The sequence below is a fragment of the Balaenoptera musculus genome, chromosome 17 (assembly GCF_009873245.2).
Source record: "Balaenoptera musculus isolate JJ_BM4_2016_0621 chromosome 17, mBalMus1.pri.v3, whole genome shotgun sequence".
Classification (NCBI taxonomy): domain Eukaryota; kingdom Metazoa; phylum Chordata; class Mammalia; order Artiodactyla; family Balaenopteridae; genus Balaenoptera; species Balaenoptera musculus.
Genome location: NC_045801.1, coordinates 25,620,909 through 25,640,181, shown reverse-complemented (window position 1 = coordinate 25,640,181; position 19,273 = coordinate 25,620,909). Strand labels below are relative to the sequence as shown.

At 36.9% G+C, this 19,273-nt stretch overlaps 1 protein-coding gene across 3 annotated transcripts in view; it reads right to left on the bottom strand.

Moving 5' to 3' along the window:
- The window catches only part of CSMD3 (CUB and Sushi multiple domains 3), a 1,196,954-nt gene that overhangs the window by 451,375 nt on the left and 726,306 nt on the right, over nt 1-19,273 (bottom strand). For all 3 annotated transcript variants that reach the window (XM_036830958.1, XM_036830959.1, XM_036830960.1), the window contains 2 exons: nt 17,834-18,028; nt 564-702 (listed from right to left, as the gene is read on the bottom strand). In XM_036830958.1, the coding sequence (XP_036686853.1) occupies nt 564-702; nt 17,834-18,028 (334 nt within the window). The remainder of the gene's footprint in view (nt 1-563; nt 703-17,833; nt 18,029-19,273) is intronic.

Sequence of the window (19,273 nt, the reverse complement as noted above, 5' to 3'; positions counted from 1 at the left end):
AGTCAATATTATAATCTTTTAGGATATAGATTATTTGATCAGTAATACTAATTATCCTAAGGAAAAACAAAACTTGACTGACCAATCATTAATTCACATTAATTTAACGCAGCCATTTTTCTGAAGGGCCTGTAAGTGTAGGTATATAGGTAGTATGTGTAAGCAAATGTCTTAGGCAGCAATACGGTATCAATTCAAGTGTGTTTACAGCACCTTTGCCTTTCGAAATCTAGCAGAACAGAATCCACAGGCCCTTCAAAGTATAGGACGACTAAACTTACTAAGTTAAAGGTCATACGTTCATATCACAGTAGTATGCATATATACGAATCAAAAAAGGTCCATCTTGCACATTTCATTCATACTGATAGAGCATTAAGGAAATAGAAAATTAACTTGAAAATAGGCTGAAAGGCTAAAAGGGGCAAACATCCTGAAACACTCAAGGTCCAACAATTGACTACTGCAATAAAATTAAACATTAATATGGGAAGTAAAATGCAGAATGTCAACTATTCTTTTAGATAATTTTTTTTTTTAAGTAGAAAAATATTTGCAGAGACCTTTCAAATGTAATTTTGATAGAGTGTCCAGGTTCAGCTTCAATCACCCATTCACAATTCAGAGAGTCTTTATAGTATCCTGGCCATCCTGGTGAGAGAATCAATCCACTGGGAGCTGAAAAATGGCCACCGCATGGAGCTGAAAAATAAAATCAGAGAACAAGTAAATACAAAAATTTTAGAACAAGTTGCAGAAAATATTTTTAGTACTAACTGTATTTTTAAAATTAATTTTTGCATGTACACATTAAATGCTATTTAATATTGTTTTTGAAAGTAAAATTTCATCCAGTCATTCTATTATTGAATGATTATTTTCCCTAAAAAAAGTAATTTACTTTTTGAAATATGGCTTAGTTACACACTCAGCATGTCAGATAAACTCAAGTCTCCCAATTATATCCCTTAAATACGTTCTTGTGTCTCCATCATTTTCAAAACTTGAAAAAAATATAAGCTGTTAGTTTTAGTTTCTCTGTCTTTCATTTTCTGATTTATGTATCAAATACTGTTAATTCATGCTATACAGTGTCTAAAGCTTTGATCTTCCTTTTACCAGAGTCCCTATTACAATTCTAGGTCTTCATTCATTCAGTCTCTTCCCTGATTTCCCATCTGCTAATTTCTCTCTTGCTTCAATCCAGCTGTCAGAATGTCCTTCAATTTACAGTTTCATCATACCATTTGCTTTCCTAGACAGGTACCTTGATCTCTTCTCCCTTTAACATCAGATTCAACTCAGCTTATCATTTCAAGAATTTAATCTTCTGCTTTCCCCAAACTCATACACAATTGAAACCACAATGATAGCATTTTAATCCCAGTAGGTACTGATAAGATAATTTAGTGTAAGTACCTCATTTTGAATAGAAATAAACCAAGTTGAAAGAACAACTTGTCAAAGTTCACAAGACCTGAAAGCCTCAAAAGTACTTTCAAGTCAGTTTTTACAAAATAGGACCTCAAAACCAGTCCTCTCCCATTATTTCCAATATTGGTAAATGAAACCAGCATCCATGGATTTGCATAGCCCAGGAAGTTAGAAGTAGTCATCTTTCATAGTTCCATTATCCTTACTATTTACTACCATTTCCAACCCATCCTCAAGCCCAGTCTTGTTTCTCTATCTCTATAGCTACCAGATTAAATTACCATAATTTCATCTCTGGTATAAACCCTCCTAACTGACCCTCTTAATTGGTCTCTCCTCATCCATGCTAACTATCCTCCACACTATGGCCAGAGTAATTGTTTAAACCTCAAACACTTTTAAATGGCATTTTTCTGTGTTGACCAACAAGGCCCTGAATGATCTAGCTATTGCCTTACACTCTAGCCTGTACTCCAAACTTCTCCCCTTCACTCTGCAGCCCAGCTACATTAGCCTGTTCTATACCTTAAGGAGGTATACAAAGTGTGTGTGTGGGGGGGAAATGAAGCAAAGAGTATTTGAATTATTGAAAATTATTTGGGGGCTTCCCTGGTGGCGCAGTGGTTGAGAATCTGCCTGCTAATGCAGGGGACACGGGTTCGAGCCCTGGTCTGGGAAGATCCCACATGCCACGGAGCAGCTGGGCCCGTGAGCCACAACTACTGAGCCTGCGCGTCTGGAGCCTGTGCCCCGCGACGGGAGGGGCCGCGATAGGAAAGGCCCGCGCACCGCGATGAAGAGCGGTCCCCGCACCGCGATGAAGAGTGGCTCCCACTTGCCTCAACTAGAGAAAGCCCTCGCATGAACCGAAGACCCAACACAGCCAAAAATAAAATAAAATAAATAAATAAAGTAAAAAAAAAAAAAAAATTATTTGGAAAGAAAAATAGTCATATGTATACTATATCGGCTTTTCAACACATTAGATAGAGACCCTTCCCAATGACTTACCATGCTATATTTTTATTTTCTTTAATTCTTTCCATTTAAAGTCTATCTCATGTGTTTATATTTTTGTCATTGTTGTTTACTTGTTTCTTTCAGTTTTACCTTACAGAATTTCTAAAACATATTGTTCTAGACACAATTTTTACACTTTTTCATTCTCTAAGTAATTTGATATAACCCAAATAAAATAGGAAATATTTAATAAATTGGCCTAGGAATCAACCATTACTACAAAGTGTCCATTTGAGAAAAATATTTTCTGTGAAATTGCCAAAATTTGTTACTTGTATGAGAAAGAACTTTCATATAAAACTAAATTTTCTTCCTTGGTAGAATTTGATTTTGTTTCTTAAAAACCTTTCAGAGGAGACCATTTTGATGAGGATTATTTACTCTTCCTTGCTATGATGACTCATAATTAGGTTTCCTGTAGGGTTATTATGTATTTCAAAAATAAAATTATGTGCATAACAGTCATTTAAATTACCATATTTTAAAAGACAGAATAAAGTATTTTGGTGAGAGAAGGTCCCGGAAATATAGAAAAATCCCTAATATGTTATCAACTCAAATTGTTCTAGGAAAGTATCTGTGCACTTCAGTCTAATCATGATTGAAAGAGGTAATCAGTCATAAAATTAGCAATTGAGTAATGGGCCATTAAAGATTAAAAAGTAGAGTACCCAGAAGCATTTCAGCTGGTCCCTCAGTCCAACATGTTAGAGAGGCAGAATTAGGATGGAGCTTTAAAGGAAAGGAGTAGCATAAAGATGCGGTGACTGTTTGTTTCCTGAAAGGACTTTCCCAAATAGTGACCCTGCTACAAAGTGAGTCTTCTCCTAATTAACATACAACATTCTGAACTGGCTTCTTTCTCTCACACATAGGGTTGGAACTTCACAAAATTATTATCCCAAAAGTATGGAGACAGCTTCCCCAAGAGAGTGTGACACCTAAGTGAAGAGACAGATGCTAAGTGCAGATCAGTCAAGAAAAGCCTCACGACCACAGTGACTAGCAGCCACATGGCAGGAAGATGTTCACATAGAAAAGCCATGGTGGAGCAACAGCAGCAGAGCATGGAGGGGACAAAGTGCAAGACAAAATAAGGGGAGACCAAGTGTAAAGAAAATGTTCAAGAGAAAAAGGAAAAAGAAAAAGCTTTGGAAAGCTAAAAGAACTAACAGTAATAAAAATAACAAAGATTTGAATTTGTAAAGAGAACCTTAACTATAACATGAATAACAATACAAACAGAAAGGCAATAAAGTTAGTTGCCCAAACCTTACAATTTTGCCACATCCGTGTACTGCTTATATAATTAATGATTTTCTTTAAATAGACTTACTTTTATTTTAACTTAAATGATTTTTTGAAACTTGCCCTAAGCAAAAATATCTGTAAAATCATTGCTTTTATGTATTAGTTATATTTTTCCATAATGCCTGAAAATAAACATGTACCTATTGAAATTGAAGAAATGCTTATATATTTAACACCTAAAAGCTTGTGTACCTCCAAGTATAAACATTCTGTAGTTTAAGAAAGACTTCTGTAAAAGACAGTATCTTTGACTGAACAAAGGAAACTTGGAGCATATGGAAAAAAGAAAGGAGATCAAGATACAGGGATTTATTTTCAAGTCCTATTCACTCATTCATCATTTACTCATTCATATTTCAGTCATTCAGTAAACAATTGTGTGTCAAGTATGCGCCCACGTGGTATTTGTACTACTTCTAACATTTATCAAATGTTTCCTAGGTGCCAGACACTATGTAAGAAGTCCTTTGTATTATTTTATGTAATACTCAAAATAATCCAACCACATATGTAGGTAAGAACATTGATGTGTAGAGAATTTAAATAATTTGCACATCAGCTAGCAAGGATATGAACAGAGGTAATCTGACTCTAGAAACTTCTTTACGAATGTAATTAAGATATTCTTTTTCCTTTTATCACACTGCCCATGTGCAAAACACAGAAACATAAACATAAAAGGTAATAATGTCATAAATTATATAAGAAAGATATGTCCATGGGACAAGGGGTCTGGAAGAGGACAGGAATTAAGTCTTCAGAAGAGATTCTATTTAATTTGAGTCTTCAAGGATGAGTCAGAATTCACCAGAAGAAAAAAGAGAGAGAGGATATTGTAAACGGAAGAAACAGCATGTGCTTAAGAGTAGAAGGCTGAATTAGCATGGTTTTGAGTAATGCCAGTTACTTTTTTTAGAGAACTAAGAAGTGATGAGAGATGAAGGAAGAAGAGTAGAAAAGGACCTAATGGGACTTCCCTGGTGGTCTAGTTGTTAAGAATCCATGCTTCCGCTGTGGGGGGCATGGGTTCAATCCCTGGTCAGGGAACTAGGATCACACATGCCATGCAGTGCGGCCAAAAAAAAAAAGGACCTGATACGCTATATTAAGGAAAGTGAACCATAGACAAATGAAAAATTGTAGACAAGGGGTGGGATAGGGAGGGTGGAAGGGAGACGCAAGAGGGAGGGGATATGGGGATATATGTATACGTATAGCTGATTCACTTTTTGATACAGCAGAAACTAACACACCATTGTAAACCAATTATACTCCAATAAAGATATTAAAAAAAATTATAGACAAAGGCTACATAAACATATATAGACAAATAATACAATTTTCATTTAAATGAAAGTTACAGGTACAATGAACTAGAAGCAGAGTACCTGGAGTTGATGAGATCAATTAGGAGACTGTCACAATTATCTAGGAAGGTATAATCAGATTGTGATGTATGGTGGTAACAGGAAAGGGCTAAATATGGAGATATTTAGGAGACAGACTCAAAAGCATTTATTGATTACATGCAATGAGTGAGCAAGATGAAGGAGTCTAAATTGGTCATTGGGCCCCTGGCATGTACAACATTATGGAAGATAATTCCATTCACCAAAATAGGAAACACAAAACAGGAAGGAACTTTATGTGGAAAGATAATGAGATTCAATGTTAAGGCTAAAAGGTCTGTGAAATATCACAAGAAACAACAGAAAATAGAATCTGGAGCTCTTAGTTATATTATGTGCTATTTCAACATAGGCTGATGTTAAGACTTCAATATAAGTGAAAGATTAAGGTGAATACTTAGAGAAGAAAATAACAGAGGTTTAAGATGTAACCTTTGAAAAAATATTTTAATTTAATACAATTTAAGTAGGTACTGACCATTATGCATTATAACACAACAATGGGGCAAGGCTGGGATGGACTATTTCTGTTTGGGTCTTCCTCTCTCCTAACTGTGTGTGAATTCAGATGATTGTAGCTGGTAAAATAAATAAATACCTAAATTTTAGTAGCTTAACACAGTAGTTTATTTTTCACTTGACCAAAATGGCCTTCATCTTGACTAAATTTTAGACAGGCTTCTTCAAGACTCTCAACCCATCACCCAACTTCCTCCATTACTTTACCACTAGCTCAGCTCAGCCCTTACAAACCTTCCCTCAGTGCATTTGAATTCAATCGTTCCTCCTTATTGCAATAGTCTTGAATAAAGTCTTCCTTGCCTGTTTAAGTCTGGTGAAAATTTTCTTTGATACACTCATGTAACAGTACAATGAAGCGTGCCTATCAGCCAAACAGCCATCCTCCTTCTAGTCTCTTAAGACCCAGGATGACAAAGCCTCAGCCATTTTCAGCAGGCGATTTCCTAGATTGCCATGGGAGTCATTCCCATTTTAGCTGGCAGGAAAGGAAACAGAGCATAGAGGACCACTCTGTGTATGCTTTTTATGGACCACAGTTTGGATGTTATTTACATTACTTCCACTTACTCACTTGGCCATATCTAACTTCAAAGGAGGCTGTGAAGTGAAGTCCCTCAGCTGCGTAGCTATTTCCTGCCTACAACTCTGCATAATGAATGGGGTAACAGCTTAAAGGTAAACAGCTGGCCATTTCTGCTATACCAACTAAGACAGTCATAATGCTTTCCAGTTTAGAGTATGCTTTTATATACATTACTTAACTTAATTACTTTAATAAGCTTGTAGCATAAAAATGCTTGTTTCTTTCTTATGCCAGTTTTGCAGGTAAGGAAAAAAATCATCAAACATATGACTTGATGAGAAACACAGATCTGGGTAGTAGCAGAGGTGAGATTCAAGTTCAAATCTTCAAATTCCAAGTTAGAAACTACTTCCATGATAGATGTATTGGATTAATTTTCCAAGAGAGATATTTATTTAAGCATATCTATTCTCCTTAAAATAGGTTTAATGAAGACAGAAATGGATAGTTAGGGGGATAGAACATTCAACCCAAAGTTTTTAATGTAAATTTGAGATTCTAACCACACAATTTTAAGTGCTTCCTTGATATTAATTTATTTATTATTCATGTATTTATTAATTCAAAAAGTTATTTAGCTTTTGATGTATATAAGATACTATGCCAGGTGATGAAATTTAAAAAAAAATCTATATGACATTATATTTGTCCTCAGGAGACACACAGTTTCTACAAGGAAGACAGACACAGCTAACATGAAGAATAAATATATGCTTGAGCCAGATAGGCTGGAAATGTAGGGGAGAGACAGGTGACATCCCAAGGGCATTAAGAAAGGGTTCTTGAAGGAGATTTTGTCAGCGGTGAGTTTGATTAAAAAAAAAAAAATGAATAGAAGATAGGGGTAGAGGGACAGACAGCAGAGAAAGAATAAAGTGAGAAATACCGAAACCAAGCAGTACACTGTGGCGCCCTCTCAGGTACAAAAGCTTCTCCATATACCCAATTCCTTGTTTGTAGGAAAATAGCTTCAGCCTCCTAGACTTTCCCTGAGTTCCAAAGGGCAGATTCAAAGAGTTATTATTCTGGGAAGTGAGGAGATGGAGACACAAGGGAAAAGGAGTCAAGAAACAATTGTGCAGCAATAAAGCATGGTCCTGGTTCCTCCCCAAGTGGTATACATAACAATACATCTTTGAGTTCTTCTACAGGAACTAAGGCCCCCTCCCAGGTGGAGGATGGTAACCAGGCTGAGCACAAGATTCCTGGAATACCATCCTGTTACCTCACTACCAACCAATCAGAAGAAAGTCACACACCCTGCAGCTCTCACTCCAAATTTTGCCTTTAAAAATTCTTCCCTGAAAACCATCAGGTAGTTGGGGGTCTTTTGAGCATGAGCTGCCCATTCTCCTTGCTTGGCCTTACAATAAACCTTTCTCTGTTACAAACTCTGACTTTTCGGTTTGTTTGGCCTCGCTCTGCATCGGGCACACGAACTTAGGTTTGACAACAATACTAACGTATGAGGGAAAGTCAAGTAGTTTTTTGTTTCTGAAGCTTATGGTTAGTGGAAAATGAGGAGAGGAACTTTTGGTTTCATGCAGTGGTTACTTTCAAACATTTGTGGATACCTAGAGGTGAGTTTAGATTAAAAACTTGTTAAAATGCAGATTCCCAGAACGCACTTCTAGTAATTATAAGGTAGGACCCAGAGGGCATTGTTAACAAAACCCTCACTCCACTCCAATCCTTCAGGTCATTTTATAGCTCTTGGCCCACAGACCAAGCTGACAAAATCTAAAAGGATATGGCTAGTCTGTAGCTCCAAGATGCTCCTGGATAATCACTCAGGTTCCTGGGATAAAGAGGTAATTTCCATCTGTTAGTGAAATACAGATTGTTGCCTCTAACTTCTCCCCATTTTAAATAATGAAAACAAAGCATAAATGGTAAAGTAGAAATAGTTCATTTATCCTGTTTCATTTTTCTAAGGCCTGAAGAAAGTCTGTTATAAATAATTTTCATTGGAGTGATGACTCATTTCTGTGTTACTTTGAGTAGAATTGAGACCATGCACCTCAGATTGGGACTTGAACCCACATGCCAGGACTCAAACCCAGCCAAAAGCCTGATTGGGACTTGAACCCACGCATCCGAGACTCAAAGCTGGCCAAAACCCTGATTAGGACTTGAACCCACGTAGCTGGGACTTGAACCTGGCCAAAACCCACAGTCTTCCAACTGAGATCACACACTTGGTTTCAGGACTTAATGAAGCTCAGGTTCTTGATGTCTCATCACAGAAAGAATTCAGTGAGAGACAAAGTGATAGGTAAGAAATGGATTTATTTAGAGAGAAACACACTCCACAGACAGAGTGTGGGCCATCTCAGAAGGTGAGAAAGGCACCAGGGTATGGGGTTGTCAGTTTTTATCGGGGTGGGTAATTTCATAAGCTAATGAGTGGGAGGAGTATTCCAGCTATTTCAGGAAGGGGTGGGGATTTCCAGGAATTGGGCCACCGCCCACTTTTTGATCCTTATGGTTGGCCTTGGAACTGTCATGGTGCCTGTGGGTGTGTCATTTAGCCTGCTGATTTGTTACAGTTAGTGTATACTGAGGCTCAAGGTCTAGTGGAAGTCGACTTGTCTGCCATCTTGTACCCATTTGGTCCTAATCAGTTTATGTCATGTCCTCGGGCTATGTCATTCTTTCAAAGGTTGTGCCCCGCCCCCTTCCCTCCTGCTTCAGAATGGACAAATTCCAAATACCCAGTATGCTTTAAGATCTGTATGAAGAGTCAGAAGTGTTTCAGACTGTATTCAGCTGAAATTCTTTTGAATAAAAATGCTTCAGAATTTTGGTGCTCTTTCATCTGAGAAGTGGCACTTAGGTACTCAGAAGGGAATTGAGGACCGGAAGAAGAGCTAGGTTTTGATCTTGGGGATTATAAACAATGAGGGTTCCATTTCTTTCCTTTTTTTTTAAATTTTTAAACTTGCTTTATGGTTGGTTATAGGTGTGTTAAGTAATCACCTGCTCTGCCTAACCTCAACACAGTGGATGATGTTTCAAAGAAAATTATGGGAAACAAGTTGCATCTCTATCTTGGATAAAAAGAGAAAGTCAGAAACATAGGAATTAAAGTGCCAGGAGTGCAGACAAGCAATCACAGCTCTGAACCTCTTTCCATTTCTATAACCCCTTCTACCCTTCCCCTACCCAGCTCCACAGAAATTAGGAGCAAAACCCTGCAGATTGCTATTAAATTAGTTTTCCCTATGGTAGTCCTCTAGGAATTTACTACTACCTTAATATGTAACTAAAAGAGGAGTCTATTATTAGATATGAATATGTATATGTGTGTGAACACACATTCTCTCTATGAGAACCACAATATATTCTGATCTATGCATCAGACTGTTACTGTAATTGCTCCCTCAAACGAACTCCCTCCAGAGAGTGCAACATCTGTGAATGAGAAGGATTTCCTTCCCTTTGAGGCTAACTGAGATTCAAGAGAAAATCCTTTATCCTCAAAGGGGAAGTTCATTGGCATGCAAGTCCAGCCTTGCTGTCAAACAGTTCTCCAGGGACCCTAGTCCCATCCTATTGACTCAAGGAATTCTCTAAGATATCCCATTGCAGTAGAAAGGAACTTAAGCCATAGTTATGCAGGGAGTTGTCTACTGAGGGATAGGAAGTTCTTGCTTGAGTAGGCATTTTATGGAATATTCTGAAATCGGTGGAATGAAAACAGAAATTGGTTTCTTTCTTTCTTTCTTTTTCTTTCTCTCTCTCTCTCTTTCCTCTCTCCCTGCCCCCTCCCTCCCTCCCTTCCTTTCTTCCTTCCTTTCCTTCTAAATTACTGCCTTCAAACATGCACTGACAAATCTCCCTCTCCTTAAAGAAGTGTTGGGCACATCCTCTAAAATTCTCATCACTTACAGTATTAAAAAACTTGGTCCAATCCAATTTAAAATTCTGTCTTATTTCCTCCACCTACCTACCCAAGGTGCATCTTTGAGCACCTTGGAGGATAGGGAGGAGGGTGCTGATGGAGGACCAGCACTTGGTGATTCATTCCTCCATTCGCTTCAGCAGTTGGAGCAGAGAAGATGCTGTATCCTTTCTCAGCACATCCCCTTCCTCTTCCCTTTAGGTCCTTTTTCCTGTGGTGTGTTAGGGCTAAAATGAGGAAAAGTTGCTGTCATAGTCCTTTCCTGACTGTTGCTGTTTCCTCACTAACTCTAACTGGTCCCTGAGATTTTCTATTTGTCAGATATGGAAAATGTTTTGTTTTTTCCATAAGGATAATAAATGAGTTCTTTGTAAAGGCCAAGAATTAGAAGGGTGGCTTCTCACTTCTATCAGGAAATTTCCTGACAGAAGAGAAGATCAACCTTTTCCAGTTACCTCCCTGCTTTCACCCCTGACAGTACATCCTATGGTCTCTGGTTGTTGAGTTTCTTTTACCTAGTGGCCAAGCCAGGGTACCTTCTTTGGTATTCATTTGATGCAGGGGAAGCTCACATCATTGACTTGCCAAATGATTTCAACTAGCCAGCTTTCCCTCTTTTTAATCTGCCAGTTTTTACCAATTTTCTTTCTCTTGTTCATTCAGCATAGAAGGCAGATCAGCAAGTACACTGTATAATCAGATATCCACCTGGCGGTTCTAGTTCCTCTTTTTCACAGGCAACTGCATTCCCTTATGAGGGATTCTTTTGGAGTCCTTCCCCTTAACTTGGCTTGAAGAGAAGGAGACTAGCATCCTCCTTCTTACGGGGAGATAAAGGAAAAGCTGAACAACTTTTGACTCCAACAGTTTAGGTAGGTATTTAGGTAGGTAGGTAGGTAGATAGATATAGATCTCGATTTCCCTCTTTTCTTTTGCTGCTTATATAAACTGGGAGTGGGATAGCTGAGGTTATGATTGAGAGAAATGAGTCAGTTAGAACCCACTTAATAAGCCACAAAGGAGGTATCTGAACCTCAGTTTTTTATGGACAGGGATACTGCAACATTTTCCTCCTTAGCTGGTAGCCTATAAGTTGTCATTCCCAAAGTAACAGGAAATTTTGCCTGTATACCTTGTTAGTCATGCATTTTGCTTTCACTGTTTTTCTTCTCAGGGAGGCTACAATGATAACAATATTAGAAATTATTATGAATCTTCACAAGGAAGGAACAACTTTCTTTCAGTTAGTCTTAACTCAGCATCTTAATTAAATCAACCACTTTGAGCCAATAGCATTCATCCGAGTCTTCCAATGTATTTTATTAAATATAATCCTCTTTATCTACAAAGCAGTTCACTGAATGTATTACATCCTAATTATATTCAAGAACATGACCATGTAATCCAGAAGGCCAATATTCTATTTCCATTTTTGTTGAGGGGATTGCTTTAGATCAAAGAGGGCATTGCTAGCTACAGTGAAAATGGCATGGGAGACAAAGAGCCAGGTAAAAAGGAGGAGAGAAGCAGATAGTATATACGTATCAGGGCCTTCTGAGTCCCATAAGAGAAATAACTATGAAGAAACTAAGTGGTGGGCATGGGTAAACTGAATAACAAACCGTTTCTATAGAACTGAATAGGAGCAAGGTCAGAAGCAATGAGACCAGTTAAAAGACTGTTGCAGTAATCTAGGCCAGAGATGATGGTTGCTGGGACCAGGATGTCAGCAGTTAAGGAAGTAAGAAGTAGATGGGTTTTGAATATAGGAGTTCAAGATAGAGCTAACAGATTTTTCTGATGGATTGTGTATGGTTGTGATAGAAATAAAGGAGGAATTACTCCCAAGAGTTTTCGCCTGAATTATTGGAAGAATGGAGTGCTACTGATGATGATGGAGAAAGTCTGTGACAGTATCAGGTTTGGAGTGACCGGGGGAATCTGATCAGTTTTGGACAGGCTAAGTTTGAGATGCCTATTAAACATCTAAGTGGAGATATTGAGGAGGAAGTTGAATAGATGAGTCTGGACTTCAGGACAGAGAATTAGAAGAATGTAAATTTGAGAGCCATCAACACATAGGTGTTATTTAAAGCTGGAGACTGGATGAAAAGTATGAATAGAGTGAGTGGAAATAGGAGAAAATATTCAAGATCTAGCTCTGGAACACATACAAACAGAGATCACAGAAATGAAGAGAAACCAGGAAGAGAGACTAAAATGATCCTGAGTAGTATATTTATTAAAATGAAATTTAATAAAATATACAATTTTTAGATTCGTCCAACATTTTTCATGAACAGTTAAATAATTTTATAACTTTATTAAGGAACATTTGATTTTAAAATGTAAATGGCATGTATTTCAGATTTTATAAAGAAATAATGAATACATTTTAACCGAACTCTAATTTTTGGTCTGCAAATAAATCCTTCTCATCCTTCAGTCTACATGAGTATAATTAGGTAGCATTTTTTTTATAATGACATTCACCAATGAATAATAAATCCTCATATCCAGGAACAGTTTCCTTATATGACTGCAACAGAGACAGAAAATAATTTATGTCCAATTGTCCTGCTTTTTAAAACAGAAAACTCTAGATGACAGTGCTCACTGCTTGTGAGATAGCCTGTTTTATTCAGCTCATGTAATTTATTTCTGTTACCGTCTTGCTCTTGTAAGGATTTAAGGTTATGACATTGGGCATTTGAATCTATTAGTGGACTCAGATCCATCAAAACCTCCATCTTATGGCAGTTGGCTTCACCAAACTAGAGGATATAAGTATCCAGATGAATTTGAGCTGAGTGCAAGTGTGGGAACAATATGTTCTGGATATGCAGTAAACCCATAGCTATATTTAAAAACAAGATAGCTAGGAAAAGGTACGAACAAAAGATAGGAGGACCAAGAGCACTTATAAAAAGTTCATGACAGAGCAGACTTAAAGCCAATTTACCATATAACCATAGACTCGTTCCCCACTACAAAGGGTCTCGTGCATCTGATAAAATGAATCAAAGCTGAGAAAAATAAGTTAATGATGGCTGTACTTAAGAAAGAAGGCCTCAGACAAAATAGACTTTAAACTATAAATGGTAAAAAGAGACAATGAAGACAGAAGGCCAAATAATGATGCTCAGATCACTTGAGGTATGGACAATAAGGCAGGTATGTCTCAGTCCTTTGGAGCTGGCCCTTGGACAGGAAGAAAATAGGTGGGCAGAGACCAGTTGGTTTCCTAAAGCACTAAGGAAACCTCTCTGAGTGGGTCAAATATTATACCTTAAATGTTGCCTTCTATGTAGCAGTATTAGTCACAAGGAATATTCCAGTGACTAGAAATCCTATGGGATTTTACTGGGTGAGAAAAAGATTCCAGGATTTGTGGGTAAGGGCTGACTCTAGTTTGCATTGCTTGGTGCAGTAAAGAAAATCTAGTAGCCCACTAGTCCTTTGAGAAAAATGAGTAAAAGCACCATCTTACCTGTGTTTCAGGAGATACACACACACACACACACACACACACACACACACACACACAGGTGAAGGGAGAAATAAATCCAAATGTACTTAAGGTTGCCCCTTCCCTCCCTATTCCAAATTTCCTAGAACCAAGGCTGATAGAAGCAACTTTGAAGGATACACGTGGGTGAGCCTGGCAATGCCCTCAGAGGTCCCTGAAAGGAATTCTGATCACATAAAAAGAAAGAAAACGAGTGAAGAAAGAAGGAATTCCAAGGGGAAAGATTCTTATAAGAAAATTGCACTTCCCCGAGGGCTGAATTTACGGAGGACGCTCACAAGGTGCCCAAAAGCTTCACAGCTTGGGCTGTGTGAAGAATAAATGAATGTGAGGGGACTACAGCAGAAGAGAAGGAGAGTGTTTATGCAGTTGCTATGAGTGGGAAGCTTTGGTGGAGAAAGAGGAAGAAGATTTTTAGGAAGATTTCTAGGTAGAAAATCATGAAAATCCCTGTGTCAGCCCATTAAGGGAGACCTATGATAACCATTCACACTATTCTTCATGGTTTTAGGATGTGTCTTTGAAGTCACCATGCAGGGACTGGCCCTAGATAGAGCCAGTTATATTCAGGCTACTGTCTAGGTGTGGGTGAAAGAGTCATTGATTGTTACTAAATTGAGTTAGGCAGACAGTTTGTGGAATTCAAAGTGAATGGTTTCAATGCTAATTATAAAAATTAATGTACTTTGTTTTCAATTAGCAAAACTGAAAGATCACCAGACTTTATAAAGCATCAAATCTTTCTTCCTCATGAGGAAATTCGATCACCCCATTCTAAAGAAAAAGGTTCAAATTTTCACAAAGATAGCCTAAATCTATCCTTAGCTAACGTATCAGTGTTGAACTTCAGGTCAATGAATAAAATGTATAACCCAATTCTGTTAACAATTGTATTTAAGCTATCTGAAATAAATCTAAGTTCAGCTATGGGATCACAGAACTGCAACATATGTGATTTCATTTCTCCTTTTTGGTTTGAAGAATCCTTATTCAAGGCCTATGGCAGACAAAAAGTTTCTTTTCACTTTTCTCAAAGATTTTCCACAGTTTTAGGGTTGAAGACTCGTTGATGTGGGCGGATCACTAATTTGCCAATATGCCTGAACTTCTACACTGCTGTGACAGAGAGGAGTTGTGGGGAGAAGGCAATCTTTAATTGAGTTGAAGCCCCGGGTTTTCTTATCAAAACATTTTATAGTGACTTCCTTTGCTCTATAAATTCTGATTAAAACAAATTCTTTCTGTTTTCTAATTTTAACACACAGCAATCCATGCACATTAGCAATTTTTAACAATACATTTGATTTTGGAGTTTTCTGTGTGAAGAAAATAAAAGTAGAAAGTTATTTGTATTAATCAGAATACATAAACATGTACATATTTCACTATATAAAGTGTTTAATATGATGATAATAAAAAAGTTTTAGCTAAAATATTAAGCATATATTGGAAGCTGTGAGAGAGCCCCAAAAGAAAAACTATAATAAATAATAAGCAAAACTTTTCTGTCAAAATATGGAAGGTCTAAAAACAAAGACTATAGGCAGAGAGAGCTTCCAGATGTAATTCTTTGTGTAAGTTGGAGTGGCTATGTGGCAGCTTGGGGAATGGGGGAGGAAGTGGTGTGATTAAAAAAAAAAAGAAGGAAAAAAAGAAAAAAAAATTAGGAAAAGAAAAAACATAAGCTTTCCTCAGCTAGTCTCAGGCTCTTCTTATTAGTACCTAAGTAGAATTCAGGCAAAACTAAAGGAAATCTTTACAAGCCTTAATTAGAGTCTTTGAAATGAAACCCACCAGAGTTAGTTATACAGGAGCTGAAATCAGTCTGCTTTATTGGGTGGAACCTGGCTCAAAACACAGCCTGGGATGTGGCAGGTAATCTGGCAAGTGCCACTGTACGATCGCTTCCAGCCCACTACCATTCTGCCTTCCCTGGCTCCAGCCTTATCCTTGGTGATGTTCCTACCTCGTGTTGGATCCAGAAATTGGCAGGTGAGCCAGCCAACTGCATGTAAATCCACTCACATATGAAGAAAAAAATATTCTTCTCCTTTGGGAACTTTATAAAGTTCTCTTTAGGATGTCTGAAGGGCCTATTGGCCTGTGCCAACTTAGTTCTGAATATTTTGTTTCACTTATTTTTAAAAGTTAAACACCATTCATTTTCATGGTGAAAAATCTCACTGAAATTGCTCTCTCAAATAAAGCAGCAATTCATCAAATGATTCGTTGATGTCAACCTCATTATTTTTACCACCCCATGCAGCTAGGCACCAAGCAGCTCCTAAACCAACACCCAAGTTAGGCAAGCGAGAATCCAACGAGATTCAATTATCTGGAGGTAGTCTCTGCCTGTCTACTGAAACTGTAAACAACTCCCAGTGCAGGGGAGGGAGAGGCTCAGGTCGTGTCACTTGCAAACTAAGGTGGCTTCCTGTTGCCACAGGATAATTTTTAATCTGCTTAGCACTCTTTACAAAGCATTTCATTCTTCAGAGGTCTCTGTATTCATCAAACCCTGTCCCTCTATCTTTCACTCCAGTCACATTGAACCAGGGCTATGCCTTCTGCCTAAAACAAACTTTTATCTCCTACTTTTCCTTCAAATACTAATGTAGGCTTTCCTGACTGACTCCCCAAGTCTAGGTCAGGAACTATGGTTAAAAGAATGAATGAGCTGCAGGGCAAAGTATGATGGAAAAAATTGAACACTACCTTCAATTTTCTTTTTATTTCAGTCCTGTATTGTGCAACTCCATTATGTTTTTTAAACATAATAGCATAGTCATAGCCATTGTCAAGGGAACCCCTACTAAGCCCATAATATTTGAGGTTTGGAAAAGAACAGTGAAGTCATCTAGTTCAGCCCCCTGATGTTACAAATGAGAAGGTGATTAGAAGAGGAGGGAGATGCTAATTGAAGGGGCTAAGAGGAAAACTTAATTGCATGGTCTGGATTACTTCATCATGAGATATTATGAAAATGTTCAATTCAATGAAACTCAACATTTATAAGTAATAGCTGTATTATTCAATTAAGTCTGTTATATATTAAATATTCTCAATTTACCAGCTAGAAATTGAGAAAACAAAGGTTTTGGAAAGTATATATTAAATATTCTCAATTTACCAGCTAGAAACTGAGAAAACAAAGTTCCAATGTCAGTTTGGGCACAGCTAACAAGAATAATTGGGAAAGCAAGAAAAAGAAGAAACCACTTAAAATTGTCACCTAATCACTACATGGTGATCTACTAAAGGGTGTTTAATGGCTCTAGTTCATCTGTCTTAGTAAAAGTCCTTTTATATATTTTTTAATAAAATGTATATGTAACCTTAGAGTAGGAGAAAAATAGAATTCAGAATGTTACTTCCTACTGTGACAATTCTATATAACACCCCCAACACTCTTATAGATTCTATATTGAAACGCTACATACTTGATATATTTTATCTTTAAGATGATCATCCTTCCTTCTTACCAATATAATTTGTGACTTTATGCGACTATGTATATTCACAGATATATAGGTACTTCCAAACATTGTGTATGTATATATAGATATATAAAACACACATATATTTTGTCCTGAACTTTCTTGACTGCATTTTATTGGGCAAATCAAAATTGAAAAAAAAAATGTTTAGTAAACTATGCCTACAAAAATTATACATTTTAAATAATGGGTGCTTTAGCATAAATTTATTTATTATGATTAATAATAGTTAATGCTTTTTTAAAAACAAATTCAATTTATACCATGAATAGTTAAAAGACCAAGAAAAATATGACTGGAAACTATAAAGTGTACTCAGCTGTAACTATGAAATATATTAAAGGTACTCTATGCATGCAACCAATATCTACTGTTTATTAATGTGTATCTTTTAATAAGAGCTCCTTTTAAAGGGAGCTTCTAAAAGATTTCTAAAAATTAAAATAATAAAAATTAAAAAATAAATATTAAAAGTATAATTTAACTACATACTATATGTCTAAAGTATAATGCTAAATGATATTTTAAGATTACAAGAGTCCTGGTAGAACAATGAATTTCCTGTTACGGTTTCTAGTGCACAGTTATGATGGAATTGTATTTTTCACTGACCATTGTGCTTACCTCCACATCTTGGAATTGGTCCACTCCACATCACTTTTCCATCCACAAGAATACACGTAATTGTTTCTGTTCCCTGGGTTTTAATAAATCCTTCTTCGCAAATAACTGAAATCGAACTTCCTAATTGAAAGTTGTCCCCAAACCGCCTTGCATTGATTGGTATTCCAGGATCAGGACACTCATTATGTCCAAATGCTTGAGAACAGCATAAAAAGAGAAAAACACACAAACTAGCAGTATGAGACAGACCCTTGTGTATTGCGGATGAGAAAAAATGATTTTTAAAATGGTTATGCTCATTTCTAGAAAAGCCTTTATTTGAAAAAAAAAAAAAAAATAGAGAGGCTCTCCTCTGACCATATCTGTTTCTCTCTGATGTGTAATGGATGTGGTTGTTTTAAAATGTGAACTACACTCTACAATTACAAAATTTCAAAATAGAATTGTTTCTGCTTATTTCTTGAAATCATTTGCCTTATCTAAGCAAAAATATCCAGTATAAGCTGGACAGAATTCCAATTAATGTGAATACGGAGCAGGTTGATACAGAGCAGGTTGCCTATGTCCCTTTGAAAACTTTTCTTGTGATTTGTTGTTTGGAACGAAGAGATCATCTCACAGTGAGTATTAAAGTGAAATGTTTCAATCTAGTTATGAAAGTCTTACAATTTCTCTATAATTTTCCATATATCATTTACTCTCTGCCATCTAGGAAAAGGGAAAAGAGCTAATTCTTTTGCAAACACCATGTTCTAGGCACTGTGATAGGAGCTTTAGATATACTGTCACCTCACTTAACATTTAGAATAGCCTGATGAGCAAAGTATAGCCATTTACTGTAAAGAGTAATGTGAGATTCAGAAAAAGTTAAGTAGCTTGCCTCAGATCATAGAGACGGTATTGAAATGGATCCCCTGGTCTGGCTTTAAATTTTTCCTTCACAACATATATTTTTTAATATTTATTTATTTATTCATTTTTTATTTATTTATTTATTTATTTTGGCTGCGCCTGGTCACGGGATCTTTGTTGCAGCATGTGGACTCTTAGTTGCAGCATGCATGTGGGATCTAGTCCCCCGACCAGGGATCGAACCCGGGCCCCCTGCATTGGGAGCGCAGGGTCTTACCCACTGGACCACCATGGAAGTCCCTCTCCACAACATATTGTATCTTGGATTATTTGTCTCATGTCTCTCAAAAGAATGTGAGTTCTTTAGTTCAGGGTCACTATCTTATTTTACCTTGTATCTCCCAGGATGCATATTTAGCCCCATCCCAGCAAGTAGCAGAAGTGTAAGGACAATGTGCTTACTTAAATTTCTCATAGATTATAGATTGCATGAGCCCTATAAATTTGCATTATAAATGTTTAAATTAGTATAATATAAATGGAAGAATATTTAAAGTAACAAAGTCTAAATATGTAAAACATATCTTA